At 31.0% G+C, this 24,243-nt stretch overlaps 1 protein-coding gene and 1 long non-coding RNA gene across 5 annotated transcripts in view; one reads left to right on the plus strand and one right to left on the minus strand.

The window, feature by feature from the left end:
- Positions 1–14,112, minus strand: part of LOC129921057 (uncharacterized) — a 94,631-nt gene extending 80,519 nt beyond the window's left edge. Inside the window, exons 1-9 of the mRNA XM_056002693.1 lie at positions 13,923–14,112; positions 13,422–13,678; positions 13,285–13,367; positions 4,805–4,951; positions 4,652–4,744; positions 580–797; positions 355–520; positions 139–301; positions 19–76 (exon numbers count right to left, since the gene is read on the minus strand). Coding sequence (XP_055858668.1) covers positions 19–76; positions 139–301; positions 355–520; positions 580–797; positions 4,652–4,744; positions 4,805–4,951; positions 13,285–13,367; positions 13,422–13,535 — 1,042 coding nt within the window. The 5' untranslated portion in view covers positions 13,536–13,678; positions 13,923–14,112. The remainder of the gene's footprint in view (positions 1–18; positions 77–138; positions 302–354; positions 521–579; positions 798–4,651; positions 4,745–4,804; positions 4,952–13,284; positions 13,368–13,421; positions 13,679–13,922) is intronic.
- Positions 14,113–20,028: 5,916 nt separating this feature from the next.
- On the plus strand, positions 20,029–21,368 carry LOC129906653 (uncharacterized). 4 transcript variants are annotated; one of them, XR_008770841.1, is made up of 4 exons: positions 20,029–20,389; positions 20,463–20,496; positions 20,588–20,941; positions 21,002–21,368. It is a non-coding gene; the product is annotated as an uncharacterized LOC129906653 (long non-coding RNA). The 4 variants fall into 4 exon arrangements; XR_008770840.1 differs by having other exon boundaries at positions 20,031–20,496; XR_008770842.1 differs by lacking the exon at positions 20,463–20,496 and having other exon boundaries at positions 20,031–20,413.
- Positions 21,369–24,243: the final 2,875 nt, after the last annotated feature.

Below are 24,243 nucleotides of genomic sequence, written 5' to 3' on the forward strand. Positions count from 1 at the left end.
AAACACAATTATACTAACCGATGAAAACAAAAATCTGGTGATGTGAAAAACGAAGTAGCATAGAAATCGAAAATGTCTGAAATAAGTTTAATCAAAATTAAATAGAATTTCATTTGTTTAAGCATTTAGATTTCTTACAAAAAGCAACATGACGCAGAATGCTGTTGGATAGGAGCTCCATGCAGCCCACCACATTGAGACAAAACGATAATGTTCTCCTGTAATTACATTTCTTAAATAACCTTTATTGTCTTCTTGCTCAGCAATTACACGAACTGAAGCCATCAGTAGATCATCGTACCTTCGTGTGATAATAATTAGTTTATTTTTAATAGACAGTGATTTGTTGCTTACCCTAAAAATTCTTTAAGGAGAAATTTACTAAATGAATCTCCAAAGCATTTATTGTTCATTGGATCTAATTGGACAACTCGAACAGGAATTTTAAGTCTTTGACGTGTTGCCTGGGAGAGCCTTAAATGACCATATTCTAAGGAATACTCCACAATGTATTGGTCTTCTACAAGATAATAAAAAAAAGTTATTTCTGATATTTTTTTTGTTTTAGGGTGAAATTACCATCATATTCAGCGTTTTCCGTTGCAGTGCCTTTTTCATTTGATGTAGTTTCCTTCAATGAATCTGAAGTGCCATATTCAAAGTATTGCACGGTTGTATCATTTGCAGCGATTGTTCCAGCAGGGAAATATCTTTGACGAAACTGACCAGATGTCCTTTTGAGGAGTTCTTTGTACTTACTATAATAGGTCTTTGATTGAGGACCAATTCCGTAGTAGCTTGAAAATTATTTTAAAATCATTAAAAACAATCTAGGAAGAGTTCATGATAATATGAACAAAAAACGAATTGTAGTTAAACAAATATCTATGAAAAATTATTTTATTTTTTTTTTTTTGAAGTTCAAGAAAAATGCTATTCGATTTTATTATTTCAACAAAGTGTATAACTGCTCTAAGCTTTTTTTTTAATTATGTACGTTTAAAAAAGGAAAAGGATTCATTTTTAGAGGAGAGGATTATGACACTTCTTGCGACAATTCTTACAAGTTAATACGATCACAACTTTTGTTATGGGAAGCGATGGTATGAGATATCTTTGAATTAATGCTGAAAAGTATAGCTGTCACGCCATGGCGTATGGAAACGAATTCAGGATAGTTAACTTAATTATTGGGAGAAACTTTTGTATAGCTAGACGCATATCTTAACATTTAAAAATCGATATAAAAATATTTAAAAATCATTAAATCTCTAGACTATGTCCCAGCTAAGATTTGTAGGTGGCGATTTTGAGTTTTGATTTTACATGGCCAAAATTAAATTGATTTTTCTGATATTTCGTCGCCTGAAAATTTGTTTGTCGTGTTGGCATAGACTAACATTGTCGTACGCCTTAAACCAATTCTGGGGTGACGATTTATAATTCCACAATAAAACGTCATGCAGGAAATATTTCAGCACTTTTCCATAGAAAATTGAACGCTCTACAAAAATGAGTCAAACGATTTTTCATAAAATCAATTAGTTCAAGAGTAAATCAAAGTCAAAGTTCAACTTATCCTAATTTTGGTTGGTTTTTATCAAACTCGATTCCCAAATCCTATTAAACAACTTATTCAACTATTCAATTTCCTCTTATTGAACAAGAATTTTTAATTAATAACTATGTAGTGTTTTGTAGTTGTTATGGTGATAAATTTAACTTTTCAGTTTATCTTTCTGGGGGATTCTTTCTCATTCGACTACCAATGCCGTTTTAAATTCATTTACTGTTGATGGAGCTGGGTTTTGGGCTCTAACACTTCGTTCAGGCTCGTTTCATAAATGCTCGAAAAGTTTTAAACATGTCTAGTCGCAGTGTAGGATCGAATGTTATTTGGAACCATCTGTGATCGTAACTCATTTCAATTGACATTGAGCAAATTGAAGTCGAGGAATTATAATAACGGCAGCGCAGAAACAATGCACTATTTTTATATTTTTTTATTTTTGCTTTCAGTATAAAGTATAAGATTCAAGTCATTAATTCAAGCCAACAGCCAATAAAAAGTCTCCCTTGCCAAGAGAAGAACATTAAAAAAATGTCATCATTCTATTTGAATGTAACGATAGTTGATAATATCGATAAAAATAAGGTTTATGCCTCATCCACCAAATTTTAGCTGTTTTTTACACTGAAAATAATAACAATCCATTACTTTTTTTTGCTACAAATTCAAACTTTTGTGGCTCAAGGGATTATTTGAATAAGAATCGATACAATGCTAAGTAAAACCCAGTTTCACAGTAAAGATTTAGACTTAAGTTCAGCTGAACCTTAAACTAGGTTCAAGTAGTGGAAGGTTAAGTATTGAACTGAAGTTTCAACCAAAAATGGAGGTGAAACTGGGGGTAAATGAATTTTGTTTGCATGATCTATTAACTGTGGCAATATATTTTTATTGTAATTAATTTAATTACAAGATCATTGTTATCCAATGGTAAAATAGATCTAAATTAACAAACGAAAAAAAACAGCAAATAAAATATTTCCTTATTTAAATTATTCCAGATAACATCAATAAACAATTTGGAACAGAAAAATTGTATTGAACAACAACACGCTATACTTTTTTGTTTCTAACAGTAGTGGTATGTTAAGGGATGGACCCTATATGGGCCATTAACTAGTTTTGAATGTATGCTAAGTTGCCACGGAATTAATTTCGATTTTGGGTGCTGAATTTGAACTTAGATGCTGTCTACGGATATATTATACAGGGTGTCTCGAAAGTAGTGGATCAAACGAAATATGCTGATAGGTCCCAAATCCTTACGGTTTTCTATTAAAGGCAGTTTTTGTGAAATTTTGAAAAATCTCTACTTTTCAACAGTTTTTTGCTCCCTCCGCCCATAAATGATTTTTGTTTTTTAATATTCTTTCACTTAAACATTGCTTAATAATAGGAAACAATTAATTGATAAACAAATTTTCCATTTCATTCGCCATTTTGCTACGAATTATTAAATTTCTTACTTTTATTTCAGAACAACACACCGACAAAAAAATTTGTATGGTGTGAAACTGGTTTATTATTTTAAAAACTTGTCCCGGTATTGCAGTTTTTAAAAAGGTATAAAAGTTTCTGAAGTTGAAGTTAGATCATAAAATATTACAATTTGAATTCAACAAAACATGGGTTTTCAGAGCAAAAAACAAACAAAAATAGAGACTTTTGTTTAACGAGAAATATTTAAATAAACAATAGTTCTAAAAAATGTGTTGAATCTAGAGCACGTAAAAAAACTGCAGAAATTAGTATCTCATTTGGAACTCTTTTCAATAAGCTGCCAGATTTTCTAAGAGAAAAAACATTTTCTCTTTGAAAAAAATGTACCTCACATTTGGCCACATACAAAATCTAAGTTTGGCAAAACCTTCTTGTAGCGTCGTCAGATATTTCTTCAAATGAAGAGTGTTCGAAAACTAACTTTACGTTTGATTATAATGCGATGCTCCCGATTATTCGAGATGAGTGCAAGAATAAGTTAACCTGTGGAACTCTATATGTAAAACTTTAAGGTGAAGTAGTGAGGTGGGAGTATTATTTCCCCATTCGAAAGTATGACAATTATCGAAAAAAAGATAATATCCAAAATCAAAATAAGCTTTCGGAAAATCTCGACATGAAAGTGGACAGAATAAGACAAAACGCATAAAATTTAACGGTAACTCTTTCGTTGAAGAGATATAGAATTATTGATACCTTCATCATATAGCTAAGAAACGGAACGAATTCCTCCAATATATTTGGCTAGCTCTAAAAGATTGAATTCATGAGTTTCAAACTGGATCCGAACAATTTTTTTACCCCAAGGAACAAAAGTGGTGAAGAGTGTCTTAACTTAATTAATATTTTAAAATATTTGAAAAAAGTTCAGATGGATGAATTGGAGTAATAATCTATTGAAATTGTAGCAATCTACTTTTTGTTTGTTATTAGCTTTCAATTTTCATTTAAATTATTTTTTATTCTGAATCTAAACTCTGTAACGAAAACATCGTTTTTATTAAATTAAATATATTTATCTTGTTGGAAAAACTTTTTCTTGGAATCCTTGAAACTTTTATTTGGAAGCCAAAGCATTGAATCTCAATATAATCTATAATAGTACACATTCAATTCTATACAGTGGCCCTCACATTCTCAGGAGCCCAGATGCCCCTTATACATATAGACGTTTCTGTCTATCACTCCAGAACGATGTCATTTAACCGAACTTATACTTGCGACCTGTTTCTCCTCGATCAACATCAAAGACTTTAAATATTAAAAAGACGTATCCATTGAACTTTTCCTAGTACATCCTTTTTGGAATATAGTTTTTCGATCATTTGAATTATTTAGGATCAATGGGGCTCATTTTAAGATTGAAATGTCGTTGTATCGTTGACGATGTTTAAATACACAACAGGCCCCTGGTCTTCATAGAAAAAGTATTGTGAGCAAAACTAATAAACAAAAAAATGGTTAATTCATAATTTCAAATGCAACACAATTAACTGTATCTTCGGGATACTATTTCTTAAAATATCGCTAACCAAATAAATTTTCAATCAATATTAACATGATAAATAGTAAGTAACTTACAAGTTTTCTTGTAAACTCTTCATTAGCATTCGATCCAACCTCGCTGCTTCTACTTGAGCTCTATGTTTGTCTAGATTTGGTAGAACTTCAACTCTAAATTATAAAAGGACTAAATTACTGACTCAACAAAAATAAATTCAACTAAAAAAATACCGAAGAACACCATCTCTTGGCCAATCCTTAACATCCATCAAACAAGTAGCTGGATTCTTTATAAATGTCACATGAATATAAACCAAAGCAAAGAAAAATCCCAACGCCTTGAGTAGGATTATTAGTTCCAAAGCGCGTTGCATTGGTCTGAAAAAATAAATAAAACATTTAGCAAAACAAGCAACTTATAGTGGAGTAACTAAAACAAATTATTAGGGAGCCCGGCCGAACAGCTCTAATTTTGATGATCTTTTTTTTTCAAACGTCGGTAATTAAAAATACTTTAATGTCTATAGGTTAAAAATTGCTGATGTTGCCGTATTGTTTTTTTTTTAATAAAAATTTAGTTTTTTTTAAAACAAAACCATTTTTTTTTTTTTGCTTAAATGTCATAAAATAAAAAATTATTATTTTAGTTAAAATTTAATTTTTTTTAAACAAAACCATTTTTTTTTGCTTAAATGTCATAAAAAAAAATTACTTCAATTTCATTGGATTTTTTTTTTTTTTTTGATAAAAAACAGAATTTTTGCATTGAAATAATTGATTTTCTCAAATACTTTGGCAAATAAGAACTTTAAACTTTTTCTATTTAACTTTCCATAATAAGGGCTTATGAATGAAAAAAAAATAACCTTATATTTAAATGTTGACCTTCAAAAAAAAAATAATTACATTTTTTTTTTTCAAAACTTCTATTAAAAAAGTTCTTTGAAAATGAAATACCTATGTACTTTAGACTGGGCCAAAAAAATAAAATATTTTTTTTTTGAAAGTTACTTCGAAAATCTTGTTCAGGATGATGAAAAAAAAATTTGGTGAAAATTTGAGCCGTTAAAAAAAATTTTAAGAGGTCTATCATCGGTGTTTTTTATTTTTATACATGATATGATGTTTTACAACAGAACTGCTAGACGATCAAAGTAAAAAAAATTTCTGTTCATTTTTTCTTATATAAAATTAAATTTCCTACAAAAAAGATCAAATTGAAAATTTTCGTCAGACGAGCCGTATTCGAGTAATTAAGCTTTTTAAATCGAAGTGTTTTTTCAATTTGCCTGTTTCACTTTTGAATTTTGTGATGAGCAAATAAGTGAATAGAAAAATAAAACCTCGACAGATTCTTATAGGAAATTTATTTCTCTACAAAAAAGGTCTTGTAGTAATTTTCCCTAAATTGAGTTTTGAAGAAGTTATTCACGATTTAAATCGAGAAAAAAATTAAAAAATCAATTTTCAATTTCAAAATTTTCTAATTCACTGAAAATTCAATATTTTCAAATTAGCAAGATGTTTTCTTGTAGGGAATTAAACGTTCTATAAAAAGTTCCTTGGCAGCAAATTAATTGCTTTAACCGTTAAGAAGATATTCGTATCAAAACCAATGCCCACTGATTTCAATAGTTTTCTTATGACAAGTATGCATTTGCGATTTGAATACGATTATCTTCTAAACGGTTAAAGCAATTAATTTGCTGCCAAGGAACTTTTTATAGAACGTTTAATTCCCTACAAGAAAACATCTTGCTAATTTGAAAATATTGAATTTTCAGTGAATTAGAAAATTTTGAAATTGAAAATTGATTTTTTAATTTTTTTCTCGATTTAAATCGTGAATAACTTCTTCAAAACTCAATTTAGGGAAAATTACTACAAGACCTTTTTTGTAGAGAAATAAATTTCCTATAAGAATCTGTCGAGGTTTTATTTTTCTATTCACTTATTTGCTCATCACAAAATTCCAAAGTGAAACAGGCAAATTGAAAAAACACTTCGATTTAAAAAGCTTAATTACTCGAATACGGCTCGTCTGACGAAAATTTTCAATTTGATCTTTTTTGTAGGAAATTTAATTTTATATAAGAAAAAATGAACAGAAATTTTTTTTACTTTGATCGTCTAGCAGTTCTGTTGTAAAACATCATATCATGTATAAAAATAAAAAACACCGATGATAGACCTCTTAAAATTTTTTTTTACGGCTCAAATTTTCACCAAATTTTTTTTTCATCATCCTGAACAAGATTGTCGAAGTAACTTTCAAAAAAAAAAATATTTTATTTTTTTGGCCCAGTCTAATGTACTTATTCATTTTTTTCATAAACTGTAATACATATTGACATTTCCTTTTATAATTTCAAATCATAATAAATGTGGCCAATCAAAATTGAAAAATAAATGAATGAAAAAGTTTTGAAAAGGACATGTTAACAGTTTTCAATAATTTTTGTTTCAAAAATCTGAGTTTAATTACCATTTTTTCAAAAACTCTTTCTTCAATTTACTTAATTTTAATTTTACAAATATGAATATTGTAGGTGTTGCCGTTGTGTTCAAATATTTTTGTGTGTGTTTGAAGTCAATTTGTGAGAAAATTGCATTTATCGCCTTAACTATGGAAAATTTCCCTTCACTCCTATATACAGCTATGAACAGAAAAATAGCACACTATTGAAAAGAATCATGCAAATCTAATTTTAGATATTAGGAATGGTTTTTATAACTTTTTTTTTTCTTTTGGTATATTGTCGAAATAAAGTGATGGAGACAAAAATATCTTAAAAGTATCGTTATTTTCTATATTTATTTGCCCTAGCAATATAATGCTTTTCCTGTCTCTTTCACTAGTGGATACAGAAATAGCACATTTGTTTAACCGTTACATTTTTATTCCGCGTTTAAAAGTGCATTTATTTTATTGCTACTATTTAATTAGCAAGTATTTAAAAAAAAAATAGGCAGCAAAAATCATTAAACTGCTAAAAGAGGGAGAATTACTTTCGATCTTCATAGTCAAAGGAAAAATCCTTCTCAATTAGCTTAAACTCTAAATTTTTCGAATAAATGATGGATACCATTTATTTAGATAGGGGGAAATAGAAATTTAAACTCTGAAATTAAATTGCGTTAACTTCCTTCCCGCAAAACTTTCATACGAGTGGATAGAGCGATCACAAATAAATGCAAATGTGGGCTTTTTAAGTCATTTCTACTTAATGATGCTGAGTTGTATAGACGGCAATACAAATCCAATGATTTAAAAAGACACATCAAATATCGCCTCACATTAGCTAAAATATCTGAATAAAAACTTGCAGTTTTGAATGAGAGTCTTTTGGAGCGATGAAATAAAGGTTAATCGCATTGGAACCGATGACAAAACGTTTGTCTATCGCCCTAAATGTAAAAAGGACAAGCCAAAGTATTGTCTCAAGACGATGAAACTAGGAAGATAGGATTTGATGGTCTGGGGCGCATTTTCCTGAAATGGTAAGTACCCATTGGTTAGGTGGATGGCAGAATTGATAAATTCTGTTCTCTTAATATTACATTAGAATACCAAAGAACCATATTTCTCGCTAGTTAATTAGATATTCATACATGACAATGACCATAACATGCATCAAAAATAATACAAGATAGGTTTTCGGAAATCGATGTTTGTACCTAGCCATCTCAAATTACGATCTTAACTCCATAGAAAATTTATAAATTGATGTCAAGGTTAAGCTTGGGGAAACAAATTTCGAAAATTCAAACGATCTTTGGCCCAGAATCAAAGAAGCGTGGTATCGTACGTACCAGACGTTAGTTGAAAGTTTACCAAAAAGGTGCCACGGAACTTTGAAAAACCGTGGTCTTTATGTCTTTCTAACTAACAAGTTACTGACTTAGTAGTATTGAATTTTTTGGAAATTGTAAGAATTTTTGCTTAGAAATGATTATTTTTATGATTTTCGGAATGTGTGCTATTTCCTTGTCCACAAGAAAAGAGGGTATTCTCTACTAATAAATTATTCCTTACTTCGTGACCTTTGTTGAATTAAATATTTAATCCTATGTGTGCTTGACCTCAAGCCCACATAGGATTAAATATTTAATTGGGCAGGTTCAGAAACGTTAGGGACTAAATATTTAGGTAATTTCTCGGTCTCTGATTGGTGAGCTGTCAAAAAAAATCCTTCCAATTTAGGTAATTTTATTGGAAAGCTGACTGGAAAGTTAGGCAAGAAAATATTCCCTAAAAATTTAGGAAAGTTTTTTTTGTCAACATGACAGCAGATTGTTTTTATTTAAAGAATTAATTTTGCAAAATTCAATTTATTTGTGAGAAAAACAACTAAAAAGTGCATTATCGGTTATAATTAATTTTATTTATTCATTACAGCTAAGTGAAATTTGGTGTCTTACCCATGCGACCGGTAAAATTCTTAAATAAATTTCGAAATTTGACAATAGCATCACATCCAAACTAATTTAGTCAATTTACTCAAATTTCCTCGGAAATTGACGTTGCCTAAATATCTATTCCCTAATATTTCCTGAACGTGCCCATTCTCTACTAATCATAATTTTTAAAAATTGAATTGAAATGAAATAAATTAATTTATAACTTTTAATTTTTTGAATCCCCGGTATGTATGTATGTATGTCCTAATATAAAAATTATAACATACAGTGCTGCTAAAAACATTCCGGATTTTTTTGTCATTTTCACCAATTGAACATACACAAAATATTAACTTTGAAAATTACCATTAAAAAATCCGGTTAGTTTTTCACAGCTGAAATTCTGACTCTACTTCATTTTTCAATTTTTAAAATTTTTGTATGCATTAAAGATCACTATTTTCTGTTGAAATTGCTTAAGGGGGGGTTTCCATAGCATTTTAATGGAAGACGGTTGACTAATTGTTGTATAACTTTTGCAGTTTATAAGATAATCTTATGAAACGTACTTTTTTGAAAAGGTAATAAACGTACAAATATTTTTGCATCATTTAAATTTTAGAAACATTTCTTGTGCGATTTTTATAAGGGTCGAAAATGATTTTTTTCCTGCAAATTTAGATTGAATCAGAATTTTGGTTGGGGCACCGTTGTTTATAAACTTTTTATTTATTTTTTTTTTGTTTTATAATGATCAAATGTGTTTTCATGCAGTACGCGAAACAGATTTTTTTTTTTTTTTTTTTTTATTAGAAAAAAAGCTTCGTTAATTTGTTGTAATTTCATGTTTTTTTACTCACTCTTCTTAGAATAACTTTACCGTTTATTAGTGTTTTTAGATGAAACAAAAAGAAAACAATAAAGGGAAATTAGGAGAATCCAATAAAATTTCTAAAATTTAATTTGAAGTTAGTTTGAACGGTTAATTTGAAGGAAAGGTGTCAAAATGCACTTTTTTAGCATTTTGGTCGTGGGGCAAAGCGTGATTATTTTTTAAAATGTTTTTGTATTTTTTAATGAGAAGTTAATAAAGTTGTTCATGCAACCCGTTTGCCAAAAAAAAATATTTTTTTTATTTACACACTAAAAATTTGATTTTAATAAACCAATATTTGCATTCTGTTTTTGAGGAAGGGGCAGTCAAAGCAACCACAATTTATTTTTATTATTTTTTTTCATTATATTTCAAATCAGTTTCAAAAAAAAAATATATATCACAGTATTTTTAATATAAATTATTGAAAAAGTGTCTATTTTAGCTTTTTTTACTTTGAAAATTCCATTGATCACGCACACATGCAAATTTAGTTCAAAAGAATGCCACGCATAAGCTGGCGCTGATGAACTCTTTTTTTCTGTTCTTTTCTATTTATTGAAAAAAAACTTGCTCTTGCGCTCTCATTTTCTCGTTATATTTTGTTTTTGTTTTTTGTGTTTACATAATATGTACTTTTTTTTTTTTGTTTCCTATTTCCTCACTCAGGCAGGCAGAAATCATTCATGAAATTATGAAGATGCTGCAGAGAGTAGGTAGATAGTAGATATTTTTTGCAAGATCATTATCTTTTGTTTTCAAAAAGGGTTGTTTTGTTCTTGTTGACTCTTGGGTTTTTTCTAACAATTCATTTCGTGTTTATAATATCGCACCCGCGGTTGCGAGTTGACACTTTTGGGTTTTTTTTTTTTTGGTGTCAGCGAAATTCTTTGCATTGTGTAATATTCACATCGCTCGTGCGGGGATATAGGTAAAGGATTAGATATGTGGTATGCATTTGTTTGTGTGTAAAAATGTGTATTGACATTTGACATGTGCTTGTGCACAATGATTGATTTCTATATTTAGGTTGATTTCTGGGTTGTATTGTTTATTATACTACACTCGCGCGTGCGTGCGGGGTTATATAATATAAATATATCGTTTTGTTTTTCATAGTCTTTGTTTATATGTTGCGGATTCGGTTTTTTTTTGTAGGTTTGTAGGTATAATAGTTATATTTTCGCGGGGGAATGTGTAAAGGGTTATATAAGTGTATTTGTGGTTAGAATGCACCTGATGGTATTTATAGAAATAGTTTTGAATAGGTGAAGATGCTCAGTATGTTTCCTTAGCAAAAACAAAGTTTTTAAAATTACACCTACTGAGGAAACAAGCAAAAAAGTAGCTAATGCCTATCTGAATTTATAAATAAAATATCAGTTTGAAAAAATAGATCATTTTTTTTTTTTCAAAGTGTTGAGCTTGAAAATTATTTTTGAAAACTTCCCTAAACTTTGATTACATAGTTGAAAAATTAATTTCAAGGTTTAAAAAAAAGTAACTTATATAAGTAACACTGGTCAACAAGCTTTTTGCCACAAGAACCAAAATATACTTTTCTATATGTTTTTGATATGCTGAACTCGAATCTGAAGTCAGAAAATGTTTATTGGCCTCCGTTTTTGAAATATTACCGTTAGAAAATACCGAAAAACGTCATTTTGGCTGTTTTCGAGGTTATGTTTTTATGTGGGGTAGTTCCTTATGAAAAAATTTGTAACGGTTCCTATAAGAACTGGTTTTATTCTTTCACAAAATGTTTAAATCTTACCAATATCTTTTTTACTTCCCGAGATATTTAAAATTTAAGGAGTGGTCTTTGACTCAGAAATAGCACTGGCCAAACAAATTAAACTTTTTTTGCCACAAGAACCAAAATATACTTTTTTAAAGGTTTTTGAGTTGCTGAACTCGAATGCGCAATCAGAAAAATGCTATTGGCAACAAATTTGTTTATAATGAATTACCCCACATAAAAACAGAAGCTAGAAAAGAGCCAAAATGACGTTTTTCAGCATTTTATAACTGTTATATCTCAAAAACGGAGGCCAATCAAATTTTTTTTGACTTCAGATTCGAGTTCAGCATATCAAAAACCTATAGAAAAGTATATCTTGGTTCTTGTGGCAAAAAAAAAGTTCAATTTTGTTGACCAGTGTTATTAATGCTGCCTTATTTTTGTTTCCTAATAATGTAGGTATAGGTAAATAAAAAACAAAATCGATTCAACTGAGTTCATTGCATTGGTGACTCTAAAAAAATCTTTATTAAAAAGGTGTTGAAAGTAAATTGGATTGATATCGAGTCCATCCTCAAACAACATATAGATAAGAACCTAAACATTCTATATATTGTAAGTAAATACATTTCCATGTCAGCCGGCACGCGCGTGTGCGAGATAAAAAATTGCTCAACGAAGAACAACTGAAAAGTGAGCAAGAACCTGAAAACCAATCCTTCTGCGCATCTACTCATATTTTTATACAAACTACACAAAGGATACTGTCAAGTATATTATATCAATGCACCCATATAACACATCCTCTACCTGCTTCTCCGCTGAACAACTATAATTATTATTATAATGCAAAAAATTTCTCTGATACACAAAAAACTCAAATGCCATCCACAACAGCAACATGGAAACAAGTTTTCATTTCAAAAATAAATAGGTATACACTCCAGAAATCTTTCATGAAAATATTGAATTTCAAACCAGTTTTCGTCCACAAACACCATATCCATATAAAGATCTATGTAGTATACCTACATCCATTTGCATGTCACCCCGCACGGGTGAGTGCGATGGCGATCTCACAAAGAGACAATGAATGAAAACCATAACCAACATCCTGAGAGTAAAAAACCAGAGAATTCGATGGCGAGAGAGCGAAACACATTCACTAATACACACAAATGCTTTTACATGAGATTTGACTTTGCTGAAAAAGGGAACCCAGTCTTAACTGATATATAAACGACCTAGAAAAAATATTAAAATAATATTTTGTTCCAGTTTTGTGTTATAAAATTTCAATTTTTGAAAATGAAAAAAAAAAATTGGAATGTTTTTAGCAGCACTGTATAAGTTAAAATTCCCAAATAAATCCAAATTTTATAAGAAAAATCAAAATTGTGCTATTTCTTTGTCCATAGCTGTAGTTGTTTTCCTTTAATTGTCTAGACAATCTTTTGGCATTAATAAATTTATGAAATTTAAGAAAATAAATGTTTTGTTCACAAAAATCTTCAATTAAATTTAAAAAATTAAAACGGCAACAGCGGCAATTTTTAACCTATAGACTTTAGTGTTTTTAATTACCGACGTTTGAAAAAAAAAATCATCAAAATCAGAGCTGTTCGGTCGGGTTCCCTAATATTGCCATTTTTTTTAGCTTCAGTTACTCCACTATTATAAGAATATTGTACTTACTTGGGAAATATCTGAGCATAGAGAACAGCTGCCTTAAAGTAAATGGCATGAAAAAGCCTGTCCCGAACGTTAATCAAAGCATTCTGGAAAATAAAAGTTAAAGTAGACAGTTGAGTCTTGAATAAATAAAGACTTACTTGAGTGTTCCTGTTTCGATTGTTGGCATTATTGACGGGTGGCGAAATGATAACATCCGGATTGTTGCCATTGTCTGGGCGCGGCAAATTCGGATTTGCTGCTGGTTCGGTCATGTTTTGGTTTATTTTTTTTTTTGTCCTTTTAGATATATAATCCCTGCTGGTTGGGATTTCTATTCGAAGAAGCTACTGAAGAGTGATGTGTGTGATGATTTATGTGAATAACTTCATGCGCAACATTTTATTCTTTGCTCCAACTAATTTCAAAATAAAAACAATGTTCAAGTGAATTTATGCAAAATAAATAATTTCTATTTATAAAAAAAAAATAAGAGAATACAAAAACATCAGAAAAAAGGTCATTCATTCCAAAAAGTCTGAACTAATTATCACATAAAGTTTATAATTATTGTTTTGCAAGTCTTTTTTTTAATTTTTGGGACGATTTTTTTTTTACTGGTTTTTGAAGGTATGACGCAATTAATTGGTTTATTTATTAACCTTTTTGTTTGGAATCAAGTTTAGAATGAAACACTTGAGTGAAGTGATTTGTGAATTCTTTTGGTTTTTATTCCAAAACTTCGTAATAAAGTTTTTTCTTCTGTGAAAACAATTTTGAAGGAACAGACAAATATTTTTTGGCAAAAGCAAAACTTCTGACTAGAATGGAAAATTGTTGACAGCTGTCATATGGGTGTTTCGTTTCGTGGAAGACAGAAGAAGTTTTGTCAAAACAGAGTACAGGGATGTGTTGTGGAGGTAGTTGATGCTAGTTGCCGCTAGGAGGCGATATGTGGTTTTCTTATCCCATGTACTCATCGGTTCTTTTTACAGGCAGACAGAAATTGCAAAATGCAAAATGAAACTCATGTCGAATTTCTTTCAATTTTTCGAATCGCTTAAAAAAAAAATCAAATTTTTGGTGTTAAAAGGAACATGAAAACAGACCCAATACTTTTTGCTAGTGCATGTGTGTCATTTTACAACAATTTTTACACGAACGTCAAGCTGAAATCAAAAAAATGTCTGCAAAATAAAACCAGAGATTCCTTAGATCAATAATTTTTTTATTTTCTTCGGTACTATACAGAGATACCCAAAGGAGATGGGAAACTTTCGTACGTTTTACCCCCCAAAACCCATTTGTTTATTTCGTGTTGTTGTAATCTCTTTTGTATTCGTGAATAAATGTGAAAAACACACATAGTGTAGCCACGGTGTTTTTACGCACACCTAAGCAAAAATGTACGATTTTTCACGCATACTTAGCCAAAAATGTATATTTTTTCACGCATACTTAGGCAAACCGTTTTTTCCGTATAGTTTTTTCCGTATAGCATAAAACAATTATTTATACTTTTTTATCAATATGCTAAGAATATGCCAAAAAAGGCGGGAGGAGTGAACAGTGGCGTATCCAGAAAAAAATTTGGGGGGGGCTGAAAAATTTTTAACATTTTTGATAAGGTAAATGTACTACAAATTTGTCTCTTTTTTTATTCATCTTTGATCGAGAGAAAAGCGCTGTGCTGCGGTACTGAAAGTCGTATAGTAGCATTTTACTGCTCCCGACAACTTCGTACTACTATCTCCTTTCACATTCAAAGTAGCTATTTTTCCAAGTTCTTGTATCCCAAACATTTTACACAAACAGCAAGGTGTTTAGTAATCTGTTAAAAAAAAAAAAAACACTTTTACGTTCGAACTTTTTCATGTGTTGAATTCAAAACTGTTTACAGATTTATTCCTATCACGTCTAGTTTTTAAGCTATAATCATCACTTTTTTCGGTATAAATGCCCATATTCCCGCAATTCGACCGAAAGTGAACTGGCATCACTTTTCAATTTCACTTGAAATTTTGATCTTCGATCGATTTCGAAAACTTCAAAAATTCTTCGAACTGTCAAAACTGAATTATCATCCATTTTTATTTTGTTTCTAAAGTTAAAATACTGCTACTTTGAACATGGATGCAATTTTATTGGCAACTTTATTGGAAATAAGCAGCATTTAAAAGAAAAAATAAGAAATCACATTTTGCGAAACATATGAAATATGTAAGTGTAATGCAGAACATGGGTGATATTATTGCAAATTTTCAAAGAAAAATTAATTAGATAAAGTGTAAAGCGAATGAGGTTGCAAACACAGAGGCATGATATTTCATGCCTCATGTGTTTTATGTATTTTGTATTAAATTAACAACAAATAAATATTACAAAACAATAAATATATAAGTTTTGATAATATTTTGTCCAAAAATTGTAGATTCATACTCAAGACAATAAAATACGACGTGATTGCATAAGAAGCTTTGCAAAATTTAACGGTGATGTAATTCGGCGTCAAAACAATAAATAAATTATTTGAAGAATTTTGAATTGGACTAAAATCCTGAAAATCCCAAACCTCAACGTCAACTAAGGCTCTTACTCAAACAAACACAAACAACCATTTTAGAATTTGGAGGGGGCTCGATCATTTGAGCTGCCTCTAAAACTCTACGATTTACGAAGAAGTTTCAGTTAATCATGTAGATTATGATGAAATCAGCTAAATAGTAACATGATTTTGGAGGCTTGGGGGGGGGCTTGAGCCCCCTGAGCCCCCCCCTCAATACGCCACTGGGAGTGAATTATTAAACAAAAAATTAAAATAGTAGCTGTAAATGGTTTTTAAACTCAAGGTGCCAATCACATGGGGAGTGGGTACAATAGGGCAGTTTACCCTTTAGGGCCATTCCGCTACACGGTGAAAAATGAATCTAGTATTTTTAACTCCATCTAACTAGTAACATAATTAAAGTAAAAAACCCTAGATTTAAAAAAAAAATTTACCTTACGTATTGAACATTTATTGGATCCGTAGTAATTTTAACAAGAAAATTATAGTGAGAAAAATAAAGTAGTATACCCTTTACCTATAGCAATATTTACTAGGGTCAATGTGGGTAAATGTAAACAATTTTATGTCTTTTTTTTCTTTTGACTTTAGATTTTAATATGTTTTCACGGAACAACTTCACAGGTATCTTCAAATGCAAATATGAAATGATGGCAATTCTTCTTTTTAAATATAAACAAATATTTCCCAAATTGTTGAAATTACTGTCAAATATGGCATGTTTTACAAATACCCCACCATGTTTGTGTTTTTTTACAAATTTGAGGTAAATGTGAACACTGATTTAAAATTCAGAATTTCCTCTTTATCATATGGATAACGACTTGAAAAACGTTCAAGAAGGTATTTGACAAAAACTTTTTCAAATTCCAATAAAAGTTTTTGTTTTCTTCCTTTGATTCTTTATATAGGCACCCAATATGCATCCTGAGCAGCTCTGACCGTCATATTTCTTTTGTTTTTACGTCAAAGACCGATTTTGCAACATCATCCACTGAAAATGATGGATTTGGCTACTTTAAAATGTGACTCCACGGCACTTTAGCAATAGTATATGACTAAAAATACTTTATTTTTATTAAAACAAATAATTTCAGCAAAAATATATGTTTATATTTACCCCCAGAATACGTTGTTTACATTTACCCATTATGAAAAATATTCTGGGATAAATGTAAACACATGCAAATCGACATAAAGGCTTGGCCACACTGGAGGGTATGCGGTAGTGGTACGGGTAGCGGTAACGATATTTGTATGAAAAAAATTATACATCTGAACGTTGATATGTCAGTTTGAAATTTTTTTCATACAAGTACCGTTACCTCTACCCATACCGCTACCGCATACCCTCCGGTGTGGCCAAGCCTTAAATGTCCTGTATTTTAAAATTTGTTTGTTTAACATAGAATCTACATCAAAATTAAAAACTAAGAAGTATTTGCAAATTATACTGACTTAATTGAATCTGCAAAAATATTTAATATTTCTGAAAGACTAACGAGAACGACTTGTTTGGCACTTTAAAAAATTATCTTTCACGGAAAATACGCTCGTCGAATGAATTCTCCCTTGACAGCATTGAGTTTGACGTATAAGTTAAGAGATGCATGCGTCCGCGATTTGTAGTTATGTATGCGTCAAAGAGACTTAACTGAAGCTTGTTATGAGCCATGTTCTCATTTACCCCTGTTTACATTTACCCACATTGACCCTATACGTACACCGAAAAATTTGATAATAACAGCTATCAAATTAACATTTTTCAGTGACAAAAGTCGTCCAACAATTAAAATATCAATTTTGATATTTTATCATATCATTTCGACATTTCTTAATTTCAGGTGGGACAGTAAAAATTTCACTTTAACAGTAGTTAAAATATCATTTTGACATTTTTTTAAATTTAAGTGGATAGTGAAAATTTCACTTTGACAATTAAAATATTAATCTTGACTAAATTTTACGTTTTAGTTTGTAAGGTATAATGAAACCTATTTCTTCTCTTTTAATTATTTTAAGAATTTTCTTTCTTTTTTCAAAACATTACTGAAAGGGAATATTCTTTACAAAATAGTGGTGATATTATTTTTTCTATTATATGTATAGGTGATATAATTGTTTTGTTTTTTTTTTTCTCCCAAACTATGTGAAGTAAAATCTTAGTGCCGATCAAATTTTCTCAGTAAATCATACATTTTACTTCGAAAAAACACAAAGCGCCCTTAAATTAGTACACATTAAGAATTTTTATTTAATATTTTTCAATAATTTGGAATGAGAAATTGATATGAAAAAATGATAATAAAATATCAAAAAAAAAATTCCAAAATGTGACATTTAAATATCATCCTGATAATAAAAATGTTGTTTTAACATTTTAAATATCATAAAACACATTTTATAGAGCATTTTTGGCTGATATTTAAAAAATGTTAAATTGATATTGGTTTTTTTTTTCGGTGTAGGGTAAAATATACTTTCTACTAAAAAGGCGTATGACTGATCTTACTTTAAGATTCTAGTAACAATTATTTTATTGATTTCTATGAAGATTTTACAATTTTAACTTCCCATAGAGTGAGTTTTACCTTACACTAAGGTAAAAACTAATACCGATCTGTAGGAAGTTTCCCCAATAGGTTCCAGTGCATGTCGAAGAGTCTTGACATGAAAAGTTTAATGGAGGCACTCAATTTCACATGAGAATTCAATATTAGAGAATTTAATCTTTGATTTTCTGGATAGGAATAAAATTTATAATTTTGATAGATGTGTTTTTCTTTTGGAAATGGAAGATTAAGCTAAAAATCATATCAAGAAAGTCAATTTCATATTATTTTCCTAAGGCGAATTTTCTGCATGTATAAAAAAACAAATTTTGTATCGTTTTAAAAGTAAGTTTGTTCATAGTCCTTATATTCAGATAGTGATTTTGTGTTAATTTAGCCTACTCACATTAATTGGAAAACTCGCGATATTTAACCCCTCAGAAACCATATAAAGCCACGATTTAAAGCTGCCAGACTTTAATTTAAGCCTATACGCAGATCGGGAAAAAACAAATTTTATCTCTACAATTTTAATCTCTACAAAACATTTTTAATCCTGCGCAAAATTTTGAAATTGGAGAAATTACCTAGGGTAAACTGCCCAATCATTGGTTCCCGTTTTTTTCCGTATAGCATAAAACTATTAATATTTTTTTTTGAAAAAACCAAAAGCGCGGCAATTTTTTTGAGTTTGCAGTTTTTATATTAACCCAATGCGGCAATTAATAGCTGCGTTCCTTTGGAAATATTTATCTACTTTTTAGTACTTAAAGCTGCTTTGAAACTTTGAACTACTTTTTCAGTATAGCAAAAGTAGTTCAAAGTAGTTTTAAGTACTAAAAAGTAGATAAATATTTCCAAAGGAACGCAGCTAGTATCTCGTTTGCTAAGAATATGCCAAAAAAGGCGAGAAGAGTGAATTTTTAAACAAAAAATTAAAATAGTAGCTGTAAATGGTTTTTAAGCTCAAGGTGCCAATCACATAGGGAGTGGCAACAATAGGGTAGTTTACTCTAAGTAATTTCTATCAATAGTTTTTTTCTTCTTTCAAATTAAATACATTTTTTTGTTTTTGATTTGATTCCGAGTTGTATTTGCTTCGTCTTCACTTTCCAAGTATTTTATTAAAGAGTCCACCTTAATTTTGTTTGAATTTTTTGTCAATTTTGTTTTATTTTATTCATTGTCACAATTGTTGCCGACAGAATAAGGCTTCGAACATTATTTGTCCGCGCAAAGTAATGTGGAGACTTTTTCTTTACAACGGCTCCAAAAATTTAAATTTTGCGGGTGAACTGCGTACTGCTTGGAAAAATATTCAAGACAAAATTTGTCCCGAGAAAAAATTTGTATGAGAAATAAAAATTTTCCCGATCTGCGTATCTACTAGGCTTGAGTGAAGATGAAGTAGATGTAGAAGGTTAATTATTTTGGTCGTATGCTGTGGTTTTACAGAGAAAAAAATTCCTGAAGACAATCATGGGAAGAAAAGTCACAGTAATTTGACTTTTTCACAAAAAGTATGCCAGGAAAAAATATGTTTGATCGCACATTGTTTTTTTTTTTTATTTATTTCATATTTTTCCGCAATAAAAATACGATATACCTACGATTATAATTTACTCTTTATTTGAAGTTGGTGTACTCAAATAAACAAACAACAAGAATTTTTGAATTGAATTTCTTTATTGAGTCTTTTAGGTTACAGTTGCTGTCTTAGTCTAAAAATAACAATTCTTTACTACTTTACTTAAGTTAAACTGGCGGCTATAATGTATTGCCTGCTCTTTCAGTTGCTTTGTAATGAAAATGAATACAATGTTTGCCTCATGGCGGTCAGTAAAATGTTTTTCTTTTTTTTCTACTCTTGCTCATGACAGAGAGTTTTGTTTACGTTAACTGTGTGACGTTTTGTCACCCTCTTATAAACTAGGATACATATATACAATAAAAAAAACTACAGATACCTTACAAACTAACCCTACGATAGAATGCCTTGAACATTTGTTAGGTTTGTGAGATACGAATATACATAGTATGTACGGAATACAAATATACATTTTCTTTTTTTTTTTTTTTGTTAGAGCGAGAGCTCAGTCAGATTCTTGTGAATACATTGTATGTTAGGTTAACATTTTCGTTTATAAGAGCGAGTACGCCCTTAGATTCATTATTTATTTGTTTTTTTTTTTTTTTTTTCCCTTTTTAGTGAATATTATTAACATGGAGGAAAAAGGCATTTATCGGGGAACACATTTATACTTCGATTGTTGTGTACGAGACGAGGTAAACATAGATACACAGAGGGTGTTACAAAAGAAAAAAAAAAAGAAACTTCATTAATGAAGATAATGAATGACAGATAACATTGATTATTACAATTATTTGTTTTATAAAATATTTTTACTTTTGATTTGTTGTTCATTTAATTGTCTTTTACATTGGTGATTTTGTAATTATTTATTTTATAATAATACCTGTTATATATTGTTTGATAAATACTTGAAATGTATTTTATTTCAATTAGAAGATAACTAAATGATACTTATTCTAGTATTTTTAAGTAAGTACTGTCGGCCAATCTTTAGAGAATTTTGGTAACTTATTTTTAATAATTTTATAGGTAGAAAAGGGGTTCCCCCAACGTACACTGTAGTGAATCGCGGGACGCAAGTGGCGAATGGATAATTATCCGCGATTTTGATTTGGGATGGCCCTGTTATAGAACTCTAAAGGTTCTAACACTGGAGCGTCAAGATCCACTGAGAGTATTCCGAGTGGTGACAGATAACCAACGCCGTCCCAAGAGGACCCAGTCTGGGATGCTAAGGAATGTATTATTAAGTCGTTTTCGGATTGTTCAAAGTTTGAAATTGTTTTTTTCATGAGAAGCGAGACGTATCTCATCAGCGGGACAGTATTTGTGTCGCTGTAAATAAAGTTATTTGAGAATCTTTTGGTCCGGGTCTCAAAGTTTTTACCAGCACAGAGCCTAAGAAGTTTTCTTTCAAGGATTTCCATATTTTGGGCTACCGAGGGAGAGATGGTAAACCATATTGGAAACCCGTATGTCATTACTGGTCTAACTAATGTTTTATAAAACAGTAGTTTGGATTTTTTGTTTAAGGCTCTGTGCCTGAAAAAGGGCATCAGCATGTTAGAGACTTTTCTGGTCTTTTCAATGGTGAGTTTAGCATGATAATTAAATTTAAATAGATTGTTGAAGTTGATTCCTAAATATTTCAACTTGTTTTGAACTTGGATTGGGCAACCGTTGACGTTTAGTGTGAGATGTTTGCTTTCCCTTACTACTCCAATTGGACCTTTACCACTCGCGTTTCTGATGCAAATCAGTTCTGATTTTGGGACATTCAGCTTGATACCCCAGGTGTTGTAATAGTCGTTTATGACCCCGATGTGTTTTTCGAGGTGGTGTAGAGCTACTAGTGGATATTCGTGGTTGGAGTACGCGATGGTGTCGTCGGCGTAAAGGAGACCGGTTGAGACCAAATTATTTTCTGACCATGTATGGGGGAAGTCGTGCACAAAGATGTTGTATAGGTGCGGGCCCAATATTGACCCTTGCGGGACGCCACTGTCGCAGCTTCGGGGGTTCGACTTTGTCCCTTGAATTTGCACGAAGAAAGTTCTATTAGATAGAAAGCTGTGCAGAATATTGTAGATGTAACTAGGAAGATTAATTGATACGAGTTTAGAGATAAGCCCCACCCTCCATACGCTATCGAAGGCTTTTTCAACATCGAGAGAGCAGGCGACTGTGCATCTTTTCAAACAACAAGAAGAAAACTTTCAGCTTGACGTTTGAGAAATGTCAAATGTTCCAAGTGTGTGTGCAAATCCGTGTAAATCCCTAAAAAAAGAGGGTTTAAAAAAAATTCGAACTGTGCTTCGTTTGTGCCTTGCTAAACGGTGATTTTTCAATCGGCTAAGCAGTGAGTTTGTAGGCAAGAGGGATGAGGAATGAAGGTGGAAGATACTCATGAAGAGAAGTGAATTTTCTGGGTGGTTCCATTACTGAATTGTTCCTCTTTTTGACGTTTATTTTTTTCTAGCTTTGTCATTTGAAATTTTTTTTTATTTAATTCAATTCGAATGTGTTTTTTTAAAAATATTGTAAGGAGCGAGCATCCATATTTTTTTAAGGAACATTTTTTTTTTGGAAGTACAATGACCACATGGACGAAAGATCAAACAACCAAGTTGATAGAAATATTGGAAGATTACCCCAATTTGTATTACATTAAACACTCGGACTACACAAACCGAACAAAAAGAGAAATATTGGACAAAATAGAATTATTGAAACCAAATGCCAATGTTAGAGACATTAGGCTAAAGTTACGAACAATTCGGAGCCAATATTGTAAGGAAAAAAGCCACGTGTTGAGATCCAAAAAAAGCGGTGCGGGGAGTGATATATATACGTGCCCAAACTTTGGTGTTTTGACCTTCTGCATTTCTTTAGCAGCAGTTAATAAGGAGGGAATATCAACGTGACCTTCCCCAGCCACAGCAGCAGAATCAGTCCTTTATTCCACAACGCTGGTCCTACTGCTACTACTGTGAGCATTGCGTGGAGGAAGTCTCTCATTTATGCAAAATTCTAATAATTCGGGATAGCTGTGGCGGCAGCCGACGATGACGAAGTGCCACCTTGGGAGTCTGGTAGTTGTAAATGTGTCCGAGCGATGATTGCCTGGTCAGAATGTTTTGACTGATTGTTTTTCTTCGAAGCGTAAATCAAAAAGCCCGCCTCAACAGCCGGTTGCAGAGATGACTCCCACACCTCTTCCATGAACCTAAAAACACAAAAAACAAATTCACTTTCTTATTTTTTAATTTCAATTGTCAAATAAAATGGTTAAACCTGCTGTCAACATGTCAAATAACGTCAAACAAAACCTCTTTTTCACGTTCCCCCAAAACGAAATGGAAAAGTGGAACATGAATGGGCACAATACTGTGTAGCCACCGCACGTGATTTTTCAATCGATTGAAAAATCACTGTGTAGCCAGGCACTTTGAGGCGAATTTTTTTTCTATGGAACATGATTTTTAGAAAAAATTCGCTTCAAGATCGCCGAAAATTCGATTTTTTCATTGAAAGGAATTCGAAATGAATTTCATAAATCCAAGGATTTAATTTTTTGTTCATACATATAATAGTAATTTTTTATTTTGACCAATGATCTGCATAGATTAACCAACAATACCTAAGTGCCTGGCTACACGGTGATTTTTCAATCGCCTAAGCAGTGAGTTTGTAGGCAAGAGGGATGAGGAGTGAAGGGGGAAGATGCTCACGAAGTGCCTGGCTACACGGTGATTTTTCAATCGCCTAAGCAGTCAGTTTGTCGGCAAGAGGGATGAGGAGTGAAGGGGGAAGATGCTCACGAAATGAATTGAATTTTCTGAGGGAAGTTCATTTCCATTGCTAAATTTTTAATCTTTTTGACGTTTGTTCCTAGAAAATGTAAAAGTGGAACGTGATTGGGCACAACAGTGTGTAGCCACCGCATGTGATTTTTCAATCGATTGAAAAATCACTGTGTAGCCAGGCACTAATAAAACAATCTGGATCAGTACAAAATTTGTTTTCTCTGTTGTGGTAGTTGACATGCAGTCATCTGTCAAAAAATAAAAACAAAACAAAACAAAAAATCATGGAGGTGATTGCAGATGTGAGTTTATTTAACAAATATATTAGACAATAATTGTCTTTCATTATTTTAAATTTTAGTTTTTTTTTTTTTAAAGCGATGAGGAATCCTATCAAAGTTCATCAGAATTTTCAATATTTGAAGAAGAGAGCAGAGATTTGAAGCATACAACCATCGACAAACT

Source organism: Episyrphus balteatus, chromosome 1 (genome assembly GCF_945859705.1).
Source record: "Episyrphus balteatus chromosome 1, idEpiBalt1.1, whole genome shotgun sequence".
NCBI classification, from domain to species: Eukaryota; Metazoa; Arthropoda; class Insecta; order Diptera; family Syrphidae; genus Episyrphus; species Episyrphus balteatus.